The 23,986-nt window shown below is 40.7% G+C and overlaps 1 protein-coding gene across 5 annotated transcripts in view; it reads right to left on the bottom strand.

Moving 5' to 3' along the window:
- LOC128685033 (uncharacterized) overlaps window positions 1-23,986 on the bottom strand; it is a 72,238-nt gene that overhangs the window by 37,066 nt on the left and 11,186 nt on the right. For all 5 annotated transcript variants that reach the window (XM_053771466.2, XM_053771469.2, XM_070102261.1 and 2 more), the window contains exons 6-8: window positions 10,191-10,439; window positions 6,539-6,635; window positions 5,207-5,290 (exon numbers count right to left, since the gene is read on the bottom strand). In XM_053771466.2, the coding sequence (XP_053627441.2) occupies window positions 5,207-5,290; window positions 6,539-6,635; window positions 10,191-10,439 (430 nt within the window). The remainder of the gene's footprint in view (window positions 1-5,206; window positions 5,291-6,538; window positions 6,636-10,190; window positions 10,440-23,986) is intronic.

Raw genomic sequence — 23,986 nt, 5'->3', positions numbered from 1 at the left:
AATTAGGTCACACTACACATACATGTACACGTTTATTTATACACACTCATCTGAGTTTTCTTTGATTTTATCTTAATAGTTCTTGGTCTTATTACTTTTCCTCTTATATCCATGGGGAAGTGGAATAAGAATCTTTCCTCCGTAAGCCATGCGTGTTGTAAAAGTCAACTAAAATGCCGGGAACAATGGGCTAGTAACCCCTTTTCCTGTAAAGATTACTAAAAAGAATAAGAAGAAGAAAATTGTCAAAGTGGGAAGTCTGAATGTGCGTGGATGTTGTGCAATTGATAAGAAAGAGATGATTGTGGATGTTATGAATGAGAAGAAACTGGATGTCCTGGCTTTAAGTGAAACAAAGCTGAAGGGGGTGGGAGAGTTTCAATGGAGAGGAATAAATGGGATTAGGTCAGGGGTTTCAAATAGAGTTAGAGCTAAAGAAGGAGTAGCAATAATGTTGAAGGATAAGCTATGGCAGGAAAAGAGGGACTACAAATGTATAAATTCAAGGATTATGTGGAGTAAAGTAAAAATTGGATGTGAAAAGTGGGTTATAGTAAGCGTGAATGCACCTGGAGAAGAGAGAAGTGTAGAGGAGAGAGAGAGATTCTGGGAAATGTTGAGTGAATGCGTGGGGAGTTTTGAATCAAGTGTGAGAGTAATGGTGGTTGGGGATTTCAATGCTAAAGTGGGTAAAAATGTTATGGAGGGAGTAGTAGGTAATTTTGGGGTGCCAGGGGTAAATGTAAATAGGGAGCCTTTAATTGAGCTATGTGTAGAAAGAAATTTGGTAATAAGTAATACATATTTTATGAAAAAGAGGATAAATAAATATACAAGGTATGATGTAGCACGTAATGAAAGTAGTTTGTTAGATTATGTATTGGTGGATAAAAGGTTGATGGGTAGGCTCCAGGATGTACATGTTTATAGAGGGGCAACTGATATATCGGATCATTATTTAGTTGTAGCTACAGTTAGAGTAAGAGGTAGATGGGAAAAGAGGAAGGTGGAAACAACAAGTAAGAGGGAGGTGAAAGTGTATAAACTAAGGGAGGAGGAAGTTCGGGCGAGATATAAGCGACTATTGGCAGAAAGGTGGGCTAGTGCAAAGATGAGTAGTGGGGGGGTTGAAGAGGGTTGGAATAGTTTTAAAAATGCAGTATTAGAATGTGGGGCAGAAGTTTGTGGTTATAGGAGGGTGGGGGCAGGAGGAAAGAGGAGTGATTGGTGGAATGATGAAGTAAAGGGTGTGATAAAAGAGAAAAAGGTAGCTTACGAGAGGTTTTTACAAAGCAGAAGTGTTATAAGAAGAGCAGAGTATATGGAGAGTAAAAGAAAGGTGAAGAGAGTGGTGAGAGAGTGCAAAAGGAGAGCAGATGAAAGAGTGGGAGAGGCACTGTCAAGAAATTTTAATGAAAATAAGAAAAAATTTTGGAGTGAGTTAAACAAGTTAAGAAAGCCTAGGGAAATTATGGATTTGTCAGTTAAAAACAGAGTAGGGGAGTTAGTAGATGGGGAGATGGAGGTATTAGGTAGATGGCGAGAATATTTTGAGGAACTTTTAAATGTTAAGGAAGAAAGGGAGGCGGTAATTTCATGCATTGGCCAGGGAGGTATACCATCTTTTAGGAGTGAAGAAGAGCGGAATGTAAGTGTGGTGGAGGTACGTGAGGCATTACGTAGAATGAAAGGGGGTAAAGCAGCTGGAACTGATGGGATCATGACAGAAATGTTAAAAGCAGGGGGGGATATAGTGTTGGAGTGGTTGGTACTTTTGTTTAATAAATGTATGAAAGAGGGGAAGGTACCTAGGGATTGGCGGAGAGCATGTATAGTCCCTTTATATAAAGGGAAAGGGGACAAAAGAGATTGTAAAAATTATAGAGGAATAAGTTTTACTGAGTATACCAGGAAAAGTATACGGTAGGGTTATAATTGAAAGAATTAGAGGTAAGACAGAATGTAGAATTGCGGACGAGCAAGGAGGCTTCAGAGTGGGTAGGGGATGTGTAGATCAAGTGTTTACATTGAAGCATATATGTGAACAGTATTTAGATAAAGGTAGGGAAGTTTTTATTGCATTTATGGATTTAGAAAAGGCATATGATAGAGTGGATAGAGGAGCAATGTGGCAGATGTTGCAAGTATATGGAATAGGTGGTAAGTTACTAAATGCTGTAAAGAGCTTTTATGAGGATAGTGAGGCTCAGGTTAGGGTGTGTAGAAGAGAGGGAGAATACTTCCCAGTAAAAGTAGGTCTTAGACAGGGATGTGTAATGTCACCATGGTTGTTTAATATATTTATAGATGGGGTTGTAAAAGAAGTAAATGCTAGGGTGTTCGGGAGAGGGGTGGGATTAAATTATGGGGAATCAAATTCAAAATGGGAATTGACACAGTTACTTTTTGCTGATGATACTGTGCTTATGGGAGATTCTAAAGAAAAATTACAAAGGTTAGTGGATGAGTTTGAGAATGTGTGTAAAGGTAGAAAGTTGAAAGTGAACATAGAAAAGAGTAAGGTGATGAGGGTATCAAATGATTTAGATAAAGAAAAATTGGATATCAAATTGGGGAGGAGGAGTATGGAAGAAGTGAATGTTTTCAGATACTTGGGAGTTGACGTGTCGGCGGATGGATTTATGAAGGATGAGGTTAATCATAGAATTGATGAGGGAAAAAAGGTGGGTGGTGCGTTGAGGTATATGTGGAGTCAAAAAACGTTATCTATGGAGGCAAAGAAGGGAATGTATGAAAGTATAGTAGTACCAACACTCTTATATGGATGTGAAGCTTGGGTGGTAAATGCAGCAGCGAGGAGACGGTTGGAGGCAGTGGAGATGTCCTGTCTAAGGGCAATGTGTGGTGTAAATATTATGCAGAAAATTCGGAGTGTGGAAATTAGGAGAAGGTGTGGAGTTAATAAAAGCATTAGTCAGAGGGCAGAAGAGGGGTTGTTGAGGTGGTTTGGTCATTTAGAGAGAATGGATCAAAGTAGAATGACATGGAAAGCATATAAATCTATAGGGGAAGGAAAGAGGGGTAGGGGTCGTCCTCGAAAGGGTTGGAAAGAGGGGGTAAAGGAGGTTTTGTGGGTGAGGGGCTTGGACTTCCAGCAAGCGTGCATGAGCGTGTTAGATAGGAGTGAATGGAGACGAATGATACTTGGGACCTGACGATCTGTTGGAGTGTGAGCAGGGTAATATTTAGTGAAGGGATTCAGGGAAACCGGTTATTTTCATATAGTCGGACTTGAGTCCTGGAAATGGGAAGTACAATGCCTGCACTTTAAAGGAGGGGTTTGGGATATTGGCAGTTTGGAGGGATATGTTGTGTATCTCTATACGTATATGCTTCTAAACTGTTGTATTCTGAGCACCTCTGCAAAAGCAGTGATAATGTGTGAGTGTGGTGAAAGTGTTGAATGATGATGAAAGTATTTTCTTTTTGGGGATTTTCTTTTTTTTTTTTTTTTTGGGTCACCCTGCCTCGGTGGGAGACGGCCGACTTGTTGAAAAAAAAAAAAAAAAAAATGCATGAATATATACATGCATGCATGAATATATACATGCATGCATGAATATATGCATTTATAAATATATGCATGTATATATAGGGTTTGGGTTATTGGCAGTTTGGAGGAACATCTAAATTGTCATATCTGAGCGCCTCCGCAAAGACAGTGATTGTGTATGAGTGATGGTTAAAGTGTTGAACGATGAAAGTTTTTCTTTCTTTCTTTCTTTTTGGGTTTTTCTTTCTTTTTGGGTCACCCTGCCTCAGTGGGAAACAGCCAACATTTAAAAATAAAAAATGTATATTTAGAGAGGATGGAGCAAAATAGGACAACTTGGAGGGTGTGTTTGTCTGTAGTGGAGGGAAGGCAGGGTAGGGGTTGTCCTAGAAAAGGATGGAGGGAGGGGGTAAAGGAGGCTTTGTGTGTAAACAGCTTGGATATACAGCAGGTATGTGTGACCATGTCAGATAGGAGTGGAAATAAATGGTTTTTGGGACTTGACAAGCTGTTGGAGAGTGTGCCGGGTAATATTTTGTGAAGGGATTCAGGGAAATTGGTTAGCCAGGCTGGAGTTCTGGAGGTGGGAAGTTCAATGCCTGCACTCTAAAGGAAGGGCTTGGGATATCTGCTGTTTAAAGGGACATCTAAACTGCCGTATCTGCGCACCTCTGGCAAGACAGTTATAGCGTAAATGATGGTGAAAGTGTCTTATTCGGGTCACCCTGCCTCAGTTGGAGATGTCCAGCATGTTAAACAAAATGTATATTTGAATTTATGCTTGTATATATATTAGAATATATGCATGCATGAATATATGTTTGCAAGTACACAGATATAAATATCTATGCATCCTTAAAGATGATTAAAGACAAAATGAATGGTCATCTTCTAAAGAAAATATTGAAGAGTGGAAGAAGCTGTCACAAGTCTTGAAGTTAGTCAGAGGGCCCTCATGAACCTCATGAGCCCAGAGAAATGAAGCAAGTGTGGCGTTTACACAATAAAAGGTAACACTTGCATTCCCCAGCACTACGAAAGCTGCAACTGATGTCCACTTCTTTACCTGTGAGAAATACTGAGGCTCTTACATCCCACAACCTGGCCTGTGGGCAGGTTTATCTGTTGACTTCCTGGTCAACAAGGCTGTTTGTAATAGCAGCCTGCAGGCCCACAAAAACCATTGCACTCCAGCTGATCCAGCATTTGTAGATGAAAGCTGTTCAGCTTCTTGAAAACTTCTAGCTTCATTCTGGCAGAATTTCTATCTGCTGGTAGCATGTTGAAAAAGTCATGAGCCATGGATAACAGTTTTCTCTAATTTTATCTATGATCCCCCTACTCTTCACTGGGTTTATTCTATGCTTTCTCCCATATTTTTTACTCTAAGTTGTTACAGCAGTGTGTAGGTTAGAGACTAGCCCCTCAAGTACCTTCCATGTATATATTATCTCTTTCTCTCTCTTTCTGTTACAGAGAAGACAACTGAACTGTAACAAGATGTTCCCAATAATTTAGATGTTTCACGGATTCTATGCCAAACCACACTTGGTGATCAGAGATTATAGGGTACAGACAAGCAAAACATGCTTCAACTCTTATTATGATGATGGATAAAAGCAAATCTTCGTACTTTGACTGTGGTTTAGTTAAACCTACCAACCAGTCCACAAAAATGCTTCAGTTACAAACCATCAGTGTCATCATCATCTGAAGGAAAGTTGGCTTGTGGTGGCATTACATTTGCTTCCATCATTCCTTCCATGTCAAACAGTCCTGAAATATAGCAAAGGTTATCAAGTATGCACACACTTAACAAGAAAGGGTATTAATAAAATTTAAATAAATACCATAAATCAATAAGAAGAAACATTTATACTATAAACATAATTTTTAAAATAATGTTACGGCTGCTTCTTGAAAACTTAATAAACACCAAGGCATTTGAAGAACAATATTTGAATACTCGTATAACCACCCTTTCAATGGCAGTTTTCAGGGGTAGCTATACATTAAAGAAATAGAGATCAACAGAGTAGCACTTTGTAAGGGTATAAATTAAAGTCATAAAAAAAAAAACGTACCATGGGCGGGGTTAGAACCTGCTATCAGTCTCTAAACTCCAGACTGTCGCATTAGCCACGCGACGGTCTGGAGTTTTGAGACTCTTTGATCGCGGGTTCTAACCCCGCCAGTGGAATGGTTTGTTTGCAATCGTGTCATTATGATTTCGTGAGCCAGTAAAGTCATAACCTGCAGAAAGCCAAGCATGACAGTGAAGAGAATGGTTCTCTTACACTGGAGCCAACCAAGTATCCATTTACCAAGACAATGTTAAATGTAGTGAACATATTCCCTGGTCTGTTAATACAGTATTTTTACTTTCAGTCACATTATGTAGTACAAGGTCCTATTAGCACTGTTTTGCTCTGGGCTGAGCTTCAAGTCATGACATGATAAACCTCAACCTTGTGTAAAACAATCATGCTTCTTCCTTCTCCTCTCCCTTCCCATTTAAACAATCTTATTTTCTCAATATTAAGCTATCAGCACTGGTAAAACCAAATTTACATTACTGTAGCTCCTAAATTAACGTAAGCATTAAAGGCCAATTTTTTTTTTCAACAAACCGGCCATGTCCCACCAAGGCAGGGTGACCTAAAAAGAAAAACTAAAGTAAAGGCCAAAATATCATAAAATTGTCAGCATAGTTGCTGATCCCCTACATATGTTATATAGCTTATCTGAGTATCATAGTTAGTACCATCCATATGTTTTATATTGACGACCCCTTGCTAGACTTACAGGCTAGCATGTGTGACGTCACGTGATGCCACATGTGAGCATCAGACACGCTGTCCCTTTCTCAGTCCACAGATAGACCTACAGTCGGTTACAGGCAGGCTGGGCTCCCCTCCCACACTCTGCTAATATAAGTGTATACAACCCAACAAGTGTGTTTATCTCCAACCATCATATCTCCATGGAACCCTCCCAACAAAATCAATGGTTATTATTACTCACCCTCCACATCCAAAGATTGTGCTATATGGACATTACCCTGAGGCTTTATTCTTGGTACTGTTACAGATGATGAAATGCGCATGTTATGCATTCCTCCCTGTAAACCAAGAAAATACTGTGTTACAAGCATTCATATTCATCAAGAACTTAATTATTATTATATATGCACCTGGAGAAGAGAGGAATGCAGAGGAGGGAGAGAGATTTTGGGAGATGTTAAGTGAATGTATAGGAGCCTTTGAACCAAGTGAGAGAGTAATTGTGGTAGGGGACCTGAATGCTAAAGTAGGAGAAACTTTTAGAGAGGGTGTGGTAGGTAAGTTTGGGGTGCCAGGTGTAAATGATAATGGGAGCCCTTTGATTGAACTTTGTATAGAAAGGGGTTTAGTTATAGGTAATACATATTTTAAGAAAAAGAGGATAAATAAGTATACAAGATATGATGTAGGGCGAAATGACAGTAGTTTGTTGGATTATGTATTGGTAGATAAAAGACTGTTGAGTAGACTTCAGGATGTACATGTTTATTGTTGTAGCTACACTGAGAGTAAAAGGTAGATGGGATACAAGGAGAATAGAAGCATCAGGGAAGAGAGAGGTGAAGGTTTATAAACTAAAAGAGGAGGCAGTTAGGGTAAGATATAAACAGCTATTGGAGGATAGATGGGCTAATGAGAGCATAGGCAATGGGGTCGAAGAGGTATGGGGTAGGTTTAAAAATGTAGTGTTAGAGTGTTCAGCAGAAGTTTGTGGTTACAGAAAAGTGGGTGCGGGAGGGAAGAGGAGCGATTGGTGGAATGATGATGTAAAGAGAGTAGTAAGGGAGAAAAAGTTAGCATATGAGAAGTTTTTACAAAGTAGAAGTGATGCAAGGAGGGAAGAGTATATGGAGAAAAAGAGAGAGGTTAAGAGAGTGGTGAAGCAATGTAAAAAGAGAGCAAATGAGAGAGTGGGTGAGATGTTATCAACAAATTTTGTTGAAAATAAGAAAAAGTTTTGGAGTGAGATTAACAAGTTAAGAAAGCCTAGAGAACAATGGATTTGTCAGTTAAAAATAGGAGAGGAGAGTTATTAAATGGAGAGTTAGAGGTATTGGGAAGATGGAGGGAATATTTTGAGGAATTGTTAAATGTTGATGAAGATAGGGAAGCTGTGATTTCGTGTATAGGGCAAGGAGGAATAACATCTTGTAGGAGTGAGGAAGAGCCAGTTGTGAGTGTGGGGGAAGTTCGTGAGGCAGTAGGCAAAATGAAAGGGGGTAAGGCAGCCGGGACTGATGGGATAAAGATAGAAATGTTAAAAGCAGGTGGGGATATAGTTTTGGAGTGGTTGGTGCAATTATTTAATAAATGTATGGAAGAGGGTAAGGTACCTAGGGATTGGCAGAGAGCATGCATAGTTCCTTTGTATAAAGGCAAAGGGGATAAAAGAGAGTGCAAAAATTATAGGGGGATAAGTCTGCTGAGTATACCTGGTAAAGTGTATGGTAGAGTTATTATTGAAAGAATTAAGAGTAACACAGAGAATAGGATAGCAGATGAACAAGGATGCTTTAGGAAAGGTAGGGGGTGTGTGGACCAGGTGTTTACAGTGAAACATATAAGTGAATAGTATTTAGATAAGGCTAAAGAGGTCTTTGTGGCATTTATGGATTTGGAAAAGACGTATGACAGGGTGGATAGGGGGGCAATGTGGCAGATGTTGCAAGTGTATGGTGTAGGAGGTAGGTTACTGAAAGCAGTGAAGAGTTTTTACGAGGATAGTGAGGCTTAAGTTAGAGTATGTAGGAAAGAGGGAAATTATTTCCCAGTAAAAGTAGGCCTTAGACAAGGATGTGTGATGTCACCGTGGTTGTTTAATATATTTATAGATGGGGTTGTAAGAGAAGTAAATGCGAGGGTCTTGGCAAGAGGCGTGGAGTTAAAAGATAAAGAATCACACACAAAGTGGGAGTTGTCACAGCTGCTCTTTGCTGATGACACTGTGCTCTTGGGAGATTCTGAAGAGAAGTTGCAGAGATTGGTGGATGAATTTGGTAGGGTGTGCAAAAGAAGAAAATTAAAGGTGAATACAGGAAAGAGTAAGGTTATGAGGATAACAAAAAGATTAGGTGATGAAAGATTGAATATCAGATTGGAGGGAGAGAGTATGGAGGAGGTGAATGTATTCAGATATTTTGGAGTGGACGTGTCAGCGGATGGGTCTATGAAAGATGAGGTGAATCATAGAATTGATGAGGGGAAAAAAGTGAGTGGTGCACTTAGGAGTCTGTGGAGACAAAGCACTTTGTCCTTGGAGGCAAAGAGGGGAATGTATGAGAGTATAGTTTTACCAACACTCTTATATGGGTGTGAAGCATGGGTGATGAATGTTGCAGCGAGGAGAAGGCTGGAGGCAGTGGAGATGTCATGTCTGAGGGCAATGTGTGGTGTGAATATAATGCAGAGAATTCGTAGTTTGGAAGTTAGGAGGAGGTGCGGGATTACCAAAACTGTTGTCCAGAGGGCTGAGGAAGGGTTGTTGAGGTGGTTCGGACATGTAGAGAGAATGGAGCGAAACAGAATGACTTCAAGAGTGTATCAGTCTGTAGTGGAAGGAAGGCGGGGTAGGGGTCGGCCTAGGAAAGGTTGGAGAGAGGGGGTAAAGGAGGTTTTGTGTGCGAGGGGCTTGGACTTCCAGCAGACATGCGTGAGCATGTTTGATAGGAGTGAATGGAGACAAATGGTTTTTAATACTTGACGTGCTGTTGGAGTGTGAGCAAAGTAACATTTATGAAGGGGTTCAGGGAAACCGGCAGGCCGGACTTGAGTCCTGGAGATGGGAAGTGCAGTGCCTGCACTCTGAAGGAGGGGTGTTAATGTTGCAGTTTAAAAACTGTAGTGTAAAGCACCCTTCTGGCAAGACAGTGATGGAGTGAATGATGGTGAAAGTTTTTCTTTTTCGGGCCACCCTGCCTTGGTGGGAATCGGCCAGTGTGATAATAATAAAAAAATTATTATTATCAAGTGTGCGTGAGTGTGTTAGATAGAGTGAATGGAGACGAATGGTTTTTGGGACCCGACAAGCTGTTGGGTAATATTTTGTGAAGGGATTCAGGGAAACTGGTTAGCCGGACTTGAGTCCTGGAAATGGGAAGTACAATGCCTGCACTTTAAAGGAGGGGTTTGGGATATTGGCAGTCTGGAGGGACGTCTAAACTGTCGTATCTGAGCGCCTCTGCACAAACAGTGATTATGTATGAGTGAGGTGAAAGTACTGAATGACGAAAGTATTTTCTTTTTGGGGATTTTCTTTCATTTTGGGTTACCCTGCCTCAGTGGGAGATGACTAAAGTGTTGAAAAAAAAAAATTATTATAGGGTGCATGAAGGTAGAAAGTTGAAAGTGAATATAGGTAAGAGTACGGTGATGAGGGTATCAAATGATTTAGATAAAGAAAAATTGGATATTACACTGAAGGGAGGGAGTATGGAAGAAGTGAATGTTGTCAGATATTTGGGAGTTGACTTGTCAGCAGATGGGTTTATGAAGGAAAACATTAATTTACACACCAATAAGAGTAGATACCTTGTTTATACACTTTTTTTTTAACACATCTGCAGTTTCCCACCTAGGCAGGGTGACCCAAAAAGAAAGAAAAACCCAAAACTTACTGTTATTCCTTGACTTGTGTTCATATTCACAGGTTGTGAAGTTTTGTTCTGAATGTTGAGAGGTGGAAGTGCAACATCATGTTCATCCTGAACATCTCTTGTATTATCATCAACTTCATCTGTATTTTTGTGAAAGGTCTCAGACTTTTCCATAGTATTGAGGGAGTCCATTCGTTTGATACATCCACTTGCACCATCCATCTCAAAAGTGGCTAGGGGATCATCCTCCATTTGTGATTCTATCCTTCTCTAAACAGAAAAAAAATAATCTTCAGAAAACTGCATTGCATTTAAAAAAAATAAAATTAAACAAACATACAAAAAACAAATACACATACAGTAGGCCATCAGATATCATGCAAGTCATTAACAAGTCTTTTGCTCCAACAGTTGCAAAATTGTGGCATATTTTTGGTAAAAACGCTGTAAAAAAGTTGGTTTATATGGCGGGGTACATGTAGGAGAAAATGTGGCATGCATCGTGGTCTTTCCCTACCACCTCCCGGTAAGCCTAAGGGTGAGTCCATTGTCTTACTGGGAGGCCTATGTAATGTACACAACCTCCCTCACATGGTACTTCACTTGTATGCATCCAATATCACATTCGGCCTGTGTTAGAGAAATTGACTTTTGATCTTTTCATCATCCCATCTTGTCTCTGGGTAATAACAATGGTTCCCCAAGAGGAATGCGAGTGATCCTGGAGCTGGAAACATAAAACACAAGCGTGAAAATCTTGACGTTTCAAAGAAAAAGGGCGACGCATGTGTGATGGAGACAGCATGAGCCTATGGCCTGAATGAGGCAAAGATACAAGCTTGAGCAATGAGTAACCCAGGTTGTGATCCTTGAAGAATAACAAATAAATAAGAACATCTAAATAAGATGGAAAAGTTGATGAGTAAGTGAATTGGGCAAAAAAAACAAAGAAAACCTTACAGTACAGTAGGGCCCCACTTTAGGGCGTTTCGCCAAATGGCATTCCACTAATACAGACATTTCAAATTATGACCAAACTCACTATACGGCTCCCCACACCTGACTTTCTAATAGTCACTGTGCACCACCTGGTTTGTTTACATTCTCCGAGCTCCATGTCTCTCCATTATGTCTGGAAACTTTCCAAAATTTCATGTGTTTTAAAGTCATTTCATGTTTTATATACAGTCGACCCTCAACTAACGGCGGCATTAAGTAATGGCAATTTCGTCTAATGGCGCTTTTTGCTGTAGAAAAAATGCCTTAACCAACGGCGAAAAACTTAACCAACGACGTTCGTCCAGAACATGTCCCAAGTGGGCCCAGCCACTCCAAGACTCAGTGTGCCATTGTTTATAAGCTGTTGCGGTCGGTTTCCAAGTGTGCCTCCCATACATTTTGGATTATTCCACTGTTTCTAGTGTTTATAACCACTAAATAAGCCATCATGGGCCCCAAGAAAGCTTCTAGAGCCAGCACTTTGGTAAAGGATGCGAGAAACACGATAGAATTCAAGAAAAATTTGTAGAAAAATACGAAAGTGGTGGTGGTAGAGGGTGGTAGTGATGGTGGTACTGGTTGTGATGGTAGTAGAGGGTGGTAGCGATGGTGGTAGAGGGTGGTAGTGATGGTGGTAGAGGGCGGTAGTGATCAGCAGCAGAGTAACCTTTCCTGAAGCCATACTGACAGTCACAAAGCAGTGAGTGATAGTCAAAAAACTGTCATTTGTCTTGAGATTATTGTCTCAAGAATCTTGCCAGGATCAAGGATCTTTCTCTCTCTCTTCTTCTCTCTCTGTCAGTAGTACTGTGTACTATACCAGTAACTGTTAGTCAATCAAACCCCCCCACGACATCTCTCTCTCTTTTTTTTTTTTTTTTTTTTTTACACAGAGTTTGACAAGGTTAAGGATCCCTAGCTTTATTGACAAGCTATTTACAGGTTAAGGATTCCTAACTTTATTGGCAAGCTAAGTGCTGTTACCTACATCAGCTCATTTGAAAGCATTTTTATTGTTATGAGACATACAAGTAGGGAACAGGATGAAGTTGGAGCCATCTGTGGGCCAGCATTTTCATTTGATCAACTGACTTTATCTCGTTGACATCATTATGCTGTACGAATGTGTTCCATACTCGAGTCATCCTGGGTATATATGATCTCAGATGGAGTGATGTTCTGGAGAAGGGTACAGCCAGAGTGAAGTTGCTGCTTTCTGCCCATCTTGTGGCATAAAAGCTTGTTTCACGCTGTCCTCGAAGTGGATCCAAGTGTGGTATTTTGACAATATTGGCCTTGTACATAACAGTAAGGCCACCCACATCCCTCCTATGTTGAAGGCTCTGCTGAAATGACAGATCTATCCAGGATGGGTCCAGGCGAGAGATGAGACGTCTTGCTCTGTTCTCTACTCTGTCAAGCAGTCGCAGATGAGAGGGGGGGGGCAGGCAAACCAAGAAAGTGGAGCATACTCAAGGTGTGAGCGTACTTGTGCCTCGTACAGGATCTTGCAACCCCTACTGTCAAGCAGATGCGAGATACGGCGAAGTGCTGTAAGCTTCTTGGCTGCCTTGTTTGCAAGATTTACAACATGGTTCTTCATGGTTAGTTTGGAGTCAAATTTCACCCCAAGGATATCAACTTCTTCTCCGGGTGCCAACACCCTCCCATTCATCCTTACTACTGCACCAGCATTACCATCATGGTGCCTAGAGACGATCATCATTTGCGTTTTCTCAGGTGCAAATGTTACTTGCCATCTACTTCCCCAAGCTGATATAGCTCTCAGCTGGTGATTGATGTAGCTTAGAGCAGCTGGCATTTCTTCTCTTGGATAAGTGAATGTCAGTGTACAGTCGTCTGCACATGCATGTGATTCTGGGATGAGATGAAGAAGGTCGTTGAAGTAGACATTCCATAACAATGGACCCAGCACGCTTCCTTGTGGAACACTTGCCCCAATAGGATGTCTTGCTGATTCCGTTCCATTGAGAACTACACTTAGAGATCTACTATGAAGGTAATCACTGAGGAGACAGAGCAGAGCCTGCAATTCCCAGTGCGTTAAGTTTTGCTAAGAGGCCCTGGTGCCACACCCGGTCGAAAGCGCCAGCAATGTCCAGTGCTACCACACAGCTGAATTTTCTAACACCCAAAACTGCTGATGCCGTAAGATCCTTTGTGGGCTTAGCAGGTTTTTATAAATCTTTCATTGCCAATTTTTCTTCCATAGCTGCTCCTCTAACTGAGTTGCTTAAGAAAGATGCTCCTTTTGTTTGGACCTTCCGTCAAGAAAGAGCATTCCAAACTCTAAAAGAATAGCTAACATCTGCTCCAATTTTGAAATTTCCAGATTTTTCTAAGCCCTTCTATCTGACAACTGATGCTAGTTCTATTGGCATAGGTGCCGTACTAGCTCAGAAGACTGATGGCAAGTACAACGCAGTTGCATTTGCTAGCCGAGTCCTTACAAAGGCTGAACGTAATTATACAGTAACTGAGCAAGAAGCTTTAGCAATAGTATGATCTTTAAAGCACTTCTGAGACATTATTTATCAGTACTCTGTTCATGTCTTGACAGACCACGCTCCACTGATACCTTTATTCCAGAACAAACAACCTACTGGAAGGTTAGCCAGATGGACCTTGACTATCCAAGAGTTTAATCCCACCTTTGAACATTTACCTGGCAAGTCAAATGTAGTCGCAGATGCCTTATCGCGACATGTTAGTATAGTAACTGCAGACCCTCCATTTAGTGCTGAGGATGTAAAGAATGCTCAACGAACAGATCCCATGTGGTCTGATGTGATTCAATTCCTGCTCCAGGAAGATCTTATTCTGACTGTGAAGCCACCAGCACCCATCAGTGACTTTGTCATGAACCAAGAATTACTGTATCGAACAGCCGAGTTGGGTACTCCTAGCAGAAGAGTTTACCAGTTAGTAATTCCACAGTCACTAGTGAATGTAGCCTTACAGCTAGTTCACGAAGTACCAGGTGTTGCGCACCCTGGTATGGATCGTTCAGTAAAACAAGCCAGATTGAAATACTTTTGGCCTCGTATGGCAACTGATATTTCTGAGTATGTTAAGAAATGTAGTGTCTGCATGCAACATAAAGGTAATGCTAATGGTCCTAATCCAATCCAAGTGTATCCAACCACTAGCGAACCGTGGGAAAGAGTTGCGCTAGATTTGTTAACTAATTTCCAATGTTCCCTCCAGGGCAACAAACATCTATGTGTTATGGTAGACCATTTCACCAGATATTGTGAGTTAGTTCCTATTGCAGATAAGACTGCCAAGGCAGTAGCTAAAGCGTTTAAAGAACGCATTATCTGCAGGCATACCACCCCTAAGTCCCTAGTAACAGATAATGGAGGTGAATTCTGTAATGAGATTCTTGAAAATTTGTGCACCTTGTACAAGATCTCTAAATCCACCATTGTTCCTCATCATCCTGCCCGCAATGGGTTAGCGGAACATACCAATAAGAAAGTACTTGATGTCTTGAGAGCCACTATCAATCCCAACAGTGAAACTTGGGATGAAGTTATACCTGATGTGCAGTGTGCTATAAATTCTGCTTACAATGTTTCTATAGGTGACACTCCACATTATGCATTGTATGGTGTAGATAAACGTTTGCCTTATGAGTTGCTATATTCTAATCCGAAACCAAATTACAACCCTGATGATTTCATAGCAACTCGTACCAGCTTAGCTCAAAGTGTTTTTAGAAGAATCCGTGAAACACTTCATAAATCAACAGCAGAATTTACAAGAGTCGCAAACACTCGAGCAAAGCCATTCAAAATCAAAGTAGGTTCGAGAGTTATGATGACTAACTTTAACAAAACGTCTGCAATGCCTAAGCTTGATCAAAAGTTTGTTGGTCCTTATCGAGTAGTTGAACATATCACTGGCAATAAGTATAAGGTTAGAGAAATTAGTACTGGTCAGTATAAAGAATTGCATTTAGATCATATGAAGTTAGTATGTGATGATAATGATGTTCCAACCCAGACTAATGTGACAGACTCTGACAATCCTCCTGATCCTGTACTCTCTACCTCTGATACTCAGTCAGACGATCAACCTGAATGTCATTATTCCCTACGTACACGACAGGTATTGAGAAATCCTCAAGTATCATTTGTTACTTCCAATTCAGATTTGCCTCAAATACAGCATGAGTTAGCCAGTGCAACAGAGTTTGATCCCCCCAGAGATGACACCCATTCTGCATATATCAATCTCACCCTAGCAGAGTTGGGGTTAAATCTAAATAACCTGTATAGATGAATAATTACAGTATCAACTTATCAGTGTTCAAGAAATTTTTTTTTTTGTGTTCACGTTCTCTCCGAATTCTGAGAGTTAACAGCCTAGATTTGAGTGCACCGAATCTGCCTTTCTGTTAAACACTTCTTTCTTTGTAGATATTCCTTCCTCAGAATCCGTAGATCACATGAATACAGATCGATCGATCAAATTTTTTTTATCACTTCTATTGTGTAATCCCAACGTTGAGTTTCATTCGATGAGTTGTGCTATATTATACCTTGTATTGTATTACAGTTTTATTGCAGTTTCAATTATGTAAGCTTCCATTCCAATATTCTACTTATGTATGTTATAATGTTCAATTGTTGTGTACTTTGACATTGTATAGAATCAGCCCAAGCCGTACACCTGCCGTCTCTAGTTTGTATTAGTTGTATGTCGGGACGACATACGTTAGCGTCGCCGAGCTCTCAGTAGTAGTACCAGTTCCTAGCAACCAGTAACCAGTGTACCAGTAGATGACTCACTACCAACCGTCTGTGTGAATCATTGACTGTATTCATATTGCTGCTGACCATAGGAGGATTTCAAACACCCTCACCTGTAGGCACTATGAGTCAGTCGTAGTTAGGTAGCAGAGAGAGACAGGTCGGCTGTTGGCGCTTCCCATACTTCCCGATATATATTATACGTACTACCAGCCTACGTGAGTATTTTTACCCATCCACGTATCAAAAACCCACATGACATCTCTCTTCCTCTCTCTCTCTCTCTCTCTCTTCCTCTCTCTCTCTCTCTTCCTCTCTCTCTCTCTTTCTCTCTCTCTCTCTTCCTCTCTCTCTCTCTCTTCCTCTCTCTCTCTCTCTTCCTCTCTCTCTCTCTCTCTCTTCCTCTCTCTCTCTCTTCCTCTCTCTCTCTCTCTTCCTCTCTCTCTCTCTCTCTCTCTCTCTCTCTCTCTCTCTTCCTCTCTCTCTCTCTCTCTCTCTCTCTCTCTTCCTCTCTCTCTCTCTTCCTCTCTCTCTCTCTCTCTCTCTCTCTCTCTCTCTCTCTCTCTCTCTCTCTCTCTCTCTCTCTCTCTTCCTCTCTCTCTCTCTCTTCCTCTCTCTCTCTCTCTTCCTCTCTCTCTCTCTCTCTCTCTTCCTCTCTCTCTCTCTCTCTCTCTCTCTTACTCTCTCTCTCTCTCTTCCTCTCTCTCTCTCTCTTCCTCTCTCTCTCTCTCTTCCTCTCTCTCTCTCTCTTCCTCTCTCTCTCTCTCTCTCTCTTCCTCTCTCTTTCTCTCTCTCTCTCTCTTTCCTCTCTCTCTCTCTCTCTCTCCTCTCTCTCTCTTCCTCTCTCGCTCTCTCTCGCTCTCTCTCATTCTCTCTCTCATTTTCTCTCTCATTTATTCATTTTATCTATTTTACTCGCCTCTCACCCTATATTAAGACTACAAATATTTCAAGGTAAGTAATGAGTGTACTGTGTTGTATTTTACTTTTTACTGTTTTTTGATGCATAGTTCTATTCCTAATTTAATATATTTTAGTATAAACTTGTTATCTGGCATTTTTATGCATTTAATGGCGATGTCTGCTTTCTGGCAGTAGCCTGGAACCTAACCTGCTGTATAAGTGGGGCCCTACTGTACTATAAAACAATGTGATGAGGAAGGCCTGAACAAGAATGCTTGTTTAGTACAGGCTGGTTCCATTAGCTCAAACTGTGCAGTGAGTTACATAATATTAAGTTTCCACAGAAAGTGCTTCTGTTGACCACACTGCTGCAGGGAATTTCCTTACGGAGTGTTTCGGAGTAGTATACTGTAGAAAAATATTTATATAAAATAAAGCTCCATATATAATGTCATTTTCCGTGTAGAACACTGAATAAAAAAAAAAAAAGGCACAATACTGTGACTGGAACGATACACAAATAACCCGCACATAGAAGACAGGAGATTACAACGACATTTCGGTCCGACTTGGACCATTTACGAAGAAGAAGAAGTAGGTGGTGGTAGTGGTAGTGGTAGCGGCAGCGGCAGCAGCAGCAGCAGCAGTAGTAGTAGTAGTAGTAGTACCACCACCACCACCACCACCACCACCACCACTACCTCTTCCTGCCTATATATAGCCGTCCTGCTCCACTTCTGGTTAGCGTGACTTTGTAAATGGTCCAAGTCAGACCGAAATGTCGTCGTAAGCTCCTCTCTACTATGTGCGGGTTATTTGTGTATAGAACACTGAAAGTGGACGTGTATTATTCCCTGAAAGCGAACGTGTTTTATTCCTGTCAGTTAGGCAGTGGCTAGGACAGGAGCAGATGAGAGGTGTGTTTAGTTCAGTACGAGTCGGGTGGTGACGGGTAAAGTCATCATGTTTGGGCCGTAGTTTGAGTAGGTAATTTTGGCAGTTTATTAGTGTATACTATAGATGTTTGTGTTTAAGTGCTCTCATGTTTATTTGTAAGGCCCTAGTATGCAGAGGCCTGTTTATGCGAGAGAGTATGCAGAGGCCTGTTTATGCGAGAGTATTGCATGGAATTTTGTCTGCTGGTAATTAGTCTACCAGGCAAAAGTGAAGAAGGGGGGGTGTATGTCATGGAGCCTCCCTGATGATTTATTTTGTTTAACTCATTAGTAGCAGTGTGCTAGTGAGTTAATGTGAACTGGAGTGTGGTGGTTTTTTGTAGTAGATTGTAAGATGTATATAAGTTACTATTAATATAGATATATTTTTATATAGGCGAGTTTTTGCCCTTCCTTCCTAATAATAATTAATATTGTTTAATATATGAGTACATGCTGGCCCAAGGTTTGCTCTGTCTCTGACTCTGGAGTTTTGAGACTCTCTGATCGTGGGTTCTATCCCTATCCATGATATGGTTTGTTTGCTCTGTATTTCACTGTAATTTTATAACCGCTAGACAGCAGTGTGAGCAGCCTTTAGGAGCCAGGACCATTTTATTTAAGTTACGACATCAAAGTCGTAACACTGAGTTACAAGAAATTATTTCTGAGGGCGACTATGAACCACAACAAATGATTAATTCAGATGAGACATCTTTATAGGAAGAAAATGCTAGCAAGAACTTCCATCAGTCAGCAAGAGAAAAGTGTACCAGGATTCAAGGCAGCAATAGATCAATTCAACTTGCTCCTTTGTGGTAATGCATCAGGTGATTTTAAGTGTAACGAAGATGACAAAGAACCTGAAGAAAAATAGTTAGCCTTGCAACAGTTATGCAAGTAGTTCCATGTTGCTGCTAAACCAGCAGATTGTTTTCACTGAGAGGACCCTGACAAATCTAGAAGCACTGCTCTGAAGCAGGGTCTAGAACAGCTGATGTTGCCTACTGTCTGCTGCATAAAGCACAGCAGGATAAAAGAGATCAGACGTATTACAGAATTTCTCAGTACTCTACTACAACAAGCATTAGTGCAAGAGCCACAACCATCCACCTCAGCTAATGATCCACAACCTTCCACCTCAGTTCAGCAGGATCACACCATCCTTCTCCATAACTATCACAATCACTGACATGCACCAACAAGCAGAATTTAAAGAAAGACATAATATTTATGTAATCTTTGACACTTAAGTATTGTCTTAAACATAACACATCAATGAATTCACATACAATTACATTATCATCATGTTTTTACAATTTTGAAATCTATAAAAATTCTGATGGCTTTTTTGGTGGTCTTATGAACATAATCCTACTTTCCACATATGTTCTTCAGTTCAGCTTAAGCACATTTTTTTTTGTTACCATTTTCAGAAACTTAACTACCATGTTATCTGATGGTCAACTGTATAGTAATTTATTATTAGTTCCACAGTTTACATTAAATTTTCCAGAAGATATTTGTGTTGCAATATTTTAGCAAAATGCAATTAAAGCTAAAAACAAGCTATTTGGCAAACACATTACTGTATACCTAATAAATGCTTAACGACAATTACACAGGAGTTAAATGTGTCTATTTTAGCCCTCTGAGGGTCCGTCCTATAGTCATACAGCTTTGAAGCCAGGGTCCAAGCCATAGTGCTACACCATGAGCTCAGCTCACTCAGATAAGCTGTAAGCAGTAAATCTGGGCCTAGATATGAGAGTGGATCTATGTGGTAAGTGTGCACCATATAAAACAAATTCTGCAGCATGCAGTGCACAATGAGAAAAAGAAATGCCACCGTGTTTTTGGATTAAAACTGCAACTTTGCGGTGTATTTTTGTATGGATTTTATGGTTGTATTCACGGTTTCTTGGTCTCATTTCAAAGAATGGAAGATATATTACAGAAATAGAGATGATTTTAATTGGTTTTAGTACTAAAAATAGTTTGAAATTGAGCTCAAATTAGCAGAAATGTTCGATTTTTGCAGATGTTCAAGAGTAAATAAGTGATATCGTGCATCCAATACATGTCAACTGGTGGGTCTAATATACATTCATGAATGTGCTAATACTATTTATACAGTAGACCCCAGGTTTTAGATTGTAATCCGTTCCAAAAGGTTGGCCTAAATCCAAAATGGCCGAAAAATGAAGAAATATTTCCCATGAGAAATAATGTACATAAATCCAATTAATCCCTTCCAGACACCCAAAAATATTAAAAAACAAAATACATTTTTTAAAGAAACTATAGTTTTACATACAAAAAACAATGAGAAAGAAATATAAAGCACTGATTTAAATGATAAATGAACATTACATACCTTTATTGAAGACTCTTGTTAGCATATTGAAGAAGGTGAGGAGGGGAGAGGGAGTTGGGAATCCTCCTCCATAAGGACTTCAGGTATCAAAACCCTCTCTATGGTTACTTCCCCTCTTGGTCATTTTCTGCCACAGAACATTCATTACTTACCTTAAGATATTTGTAGTCTTAATGTAGGGCGAGAGGCGAGTAGTACACCTACCATCCGACTTACGACCTGCTCAACATACGACCACTTGACTTATGACCATGTTTTGTATGCCAAATTTCTGGGAAATAAACAACTGTTTGCATTGTACAGTGTTTATCCTAAACCTTACAGTATAAAATACAGTACTAACAAAAAAGTAAAGTAAAAAATGAAATACCAAAATAAAACAATAAAATAAAATCATTACAAAAAATGTGATGTTGATATTCAGTAGTAAGGTTCAACTTATGTCCATTTTAACTTACAACCGGTTGGTCGGAACCAAGCTCGGTCGTAAGTCGGATGGTAGGTGTATTTATTTGTAGGAAGTCAGTGTAGGCAGCGGTAGATGTAGGTACATGTATGTAGCCCCCCTTGGCTACACTACACAGCCATATTATTGCCATTGACATGCCACATCCACCGAGTTTAATCATTTCTAACAACTACCTTTAAATGCCATCATAAACAAAGGAAGAAGTAATGAACAATTTATGCATGGTGATGAATGTTGCAGCAAGGAGAAGGCTGGAGGCAGTGGAGATGTCATGTCTGAGGGCAATGTGTGGTGTGAATATAATGCAGAGAATTCATAGTTTGGAAGTTAGGAGGAGGGGCAGGATTACCAAAACTGTTGTCCAGAGGGCTGAGGAAGGGTTATTGGGGTGGTTCGGACATGTAGAGAGAATGGAGCGAAACAGAATGACTTCAGGAGTGTATCAGTCTGTAGTGGAAGGAAGGCGGGGTAGGGGTCGGCCTAGGAAAGGTTGGAGGGAGGGGGTAAAGGAGGTTTTGTGTGCGAGGGGCTTGGACTTCCAGTAGGCATGCGTGAGCGTGTTTGATAGGAGTGAATGGAGACAAATGGTTTTTAATACTTGACGTGCTGTTGGAGTGTGAGCAAAGTAACATTTATGAAGGTATTCAGGGAGACCGGCAGGTCGGACTTGAGTCCTGGAGACGGGAAGCACAGTGCCTGCACCCTGAAGGAGGGGTGTTAATTTTATTATTATTATCACACTGGCCGATTCCCACCAAGGCAGGGTGGCCCGAAAAAGAAAAACTTTCACCATCATTCACTCCATCACTGTCTTCCCAGAAGGGTGCTTTACACTACAGTTTCTAAACTGCAACATTAACACCCCTCCTTCAGAGTGCAGGCACTGTACTTCCCATCTCCAGGACTCAAGTCCAGCCTGCCGGTTTCCCTGAATCCCTTCATAAATGTTACTTTGCTCACACTCCAACAGCACGTCAAGTATTAAAAACCATTTGTCTCCATTCACTCCTATCAAACACGCTCACGCATGCCTACTGGAAGTCCAAGCCCCTCGCACACAAAACCTCCTTTACCCCCTCCCTCCAACCTTTCCTAGGCCGACCCCTACCCCGCCTTCCTTCCACTACAGACTGATATACTCCTGAAGTCATTCTGTTTCGCTCCATTCTCTCTACATGTCCGAACCACCTCAACAACCCTTCCTCAGCCCTCTGGACAACAGTTTTGGTAATCCCGCACCTCCTCCTAACTTCCAAACTACGAATTCTCTGCATTATATTCACACCACACATTGCCCTCAGACATGACATCTCCACTGCCTCCAGCCTTCTCCTCGCTGCAACATTCATCACCCACGCTTCACACCCATATAAGAGCATTGGTAAAACTATACTCTCATACATTCCCCTCTTTGCCTCCAAGGGCAAAGTTCTTTGTCTCCACAGACTCCTAAGTGCACCACTCACTATTTTTCCCTCATCAATTCTATGATTCACCTCATCTTTCATAGACCCATCCGCTGACACGTCCACTCCCAAATATCTGAATACGTTCACCTCCTCCATACTCTCTCCCTCCAATCTGATATTCAATCTTTCACCACCTAATCTTTTTGTTATCCTCATAACCTTACTCTTTCCTGTATTTACCTTTAATTTTCTTCTTTTGCACACCCTACCAAATTCATCCACCAACCTCTGCAACTTCTCTTCAGAATCTCCCAAGAGCACAGTGTCATCAGCAAAGAGCAGCTGTGACAACTCCCACTTTGTGTGTGATTCTTTATCTTTTAACTCCACGCCTCTTGCCAAGACCCTCGCATTTACTTCTCTTACAACCCCATCTATAAATATATTAAACAACCACGGTGACATCACACATCCTTGTCTAAGGCCTACTTTTACTGGGAAAAAATTTCCCTCTTTCCTACATACTCTAACTTGAGCCTCACTATCCTCGTAAAAACTCTTCACTGCTTTCAGTAACCTACCTCCTACACCATACACTTGCAACATCTGCCACATTGCCCCCCTATCCACCCTGTCATACGCCTTTTCCAAATCCATAAATGCCACAAAGACCTCTTTAGCCTTATCTAAATACTGTTCACTTATATGTTTCACTGTAAACACCTGGTCCACACACCCCCTACCTTTCCTAAAGCCTCCTTGTTCATCTACTATCCTATTCTCCGTCTTACTCTTAATTCTTTCAATTATAACTCTACCATACACTTTACCAGGTATACTCAACAGACTTATCCCCCTATAATTTCTGCACTCTCTTTTATCCCCTTTGCCTTTATACAAAGGAACTATGCATGCTCTCTGCCAATCCCTAGGTACCTTACCCTCTTCCATACATTTATTAAATACGTAATTGCACCAACCACTCCAAAACTATATCCCCACCTGCTTTTAACATTTCTATCTTTATCCCATCAATCCCGGCTGCCTTACCCCCTTTCATTTTACCTACTGCCTCACGAACTTCCCCCACACTCACAACTGGCTCTTCCTCACTCCTACAAGATGTTATTCCTCCTTGCCCTATACACGAAATCACAGCTTCCCTATCTTCATCAACATTTAACAATTCCTCAAAATATTCCCTCCATCTTCCCAATACCTCTAACTCTCCATTTAATAACTCTCCTCTCCTATTTTTAACTGACAAATCCATTTGTTCTCTAGGCTTTCTTAACTTGTTAATCTCACTCCAAAATTTTTTCTTATTTTCAACAAAATTTGTTGATAACATCTCACCCACTCTCTCATTTGCTCTCTTTTTACATTGCTTCACCACTCTCTTAACCTCTCTCTTTTTCTCCATATACTCTTCCCTCCTTGCATCACTTCTACTTTGTAAAAACTTCTCATATGCTAACTTTTTCTCCCTTACTACTCTCTTTACATCTTCATTCCACCAATCGCTCCTCTTCCCTCCCGCACCCACTTTCTTGTAACCACAAACTTCTGCTGAACACTCTTACACTACATTTTTAAACCTACCCCATACCTCTTCGACCCCATTGCCTATGCTCTCATTAGCCCATCTATCCTCCAATAGCTGTTTATATCTTACCCTAACTGCCTCCTCTTTTAGTTTATAATGTTGCAGTTTAAAAACTGTAGTGTAAAACAACCTTCTGACAAGACAGTGATGGAGTGAATGATGGTGAAAGTTTTTCTTTTTCGGGCCACCCTGCCTTGGTGGGAATCGGCCAGTGTTAATAATTAATAAAAATTGTAAACTAACACACATGAAGGGTGGTGACTGGGCCAGACTCCATATTCACAGTTTCTCTAATGCTGAATCAGAGAAACTGTAATGTTTACCCTCCACTCTCCTCCTCC

The sequence above is a fragment of the Cherax quadricarinatus genome, chromosome 5 (assembly GCF_038502225.1).
Source record: "Cherax quadricarinatus isolate ZL_2023a chromosome 5, ASM3850222v1, whole genome shotgun sequence".
NCBI lineage: Eukaryota > Metazoa > Arthropoda > Malacostraca > Decapoda > Parastacidae > Cherax > Cherax quadricarinatus.
This window is presented reverse-complemented; position numbering and strand designations above follow the sequence as displayed.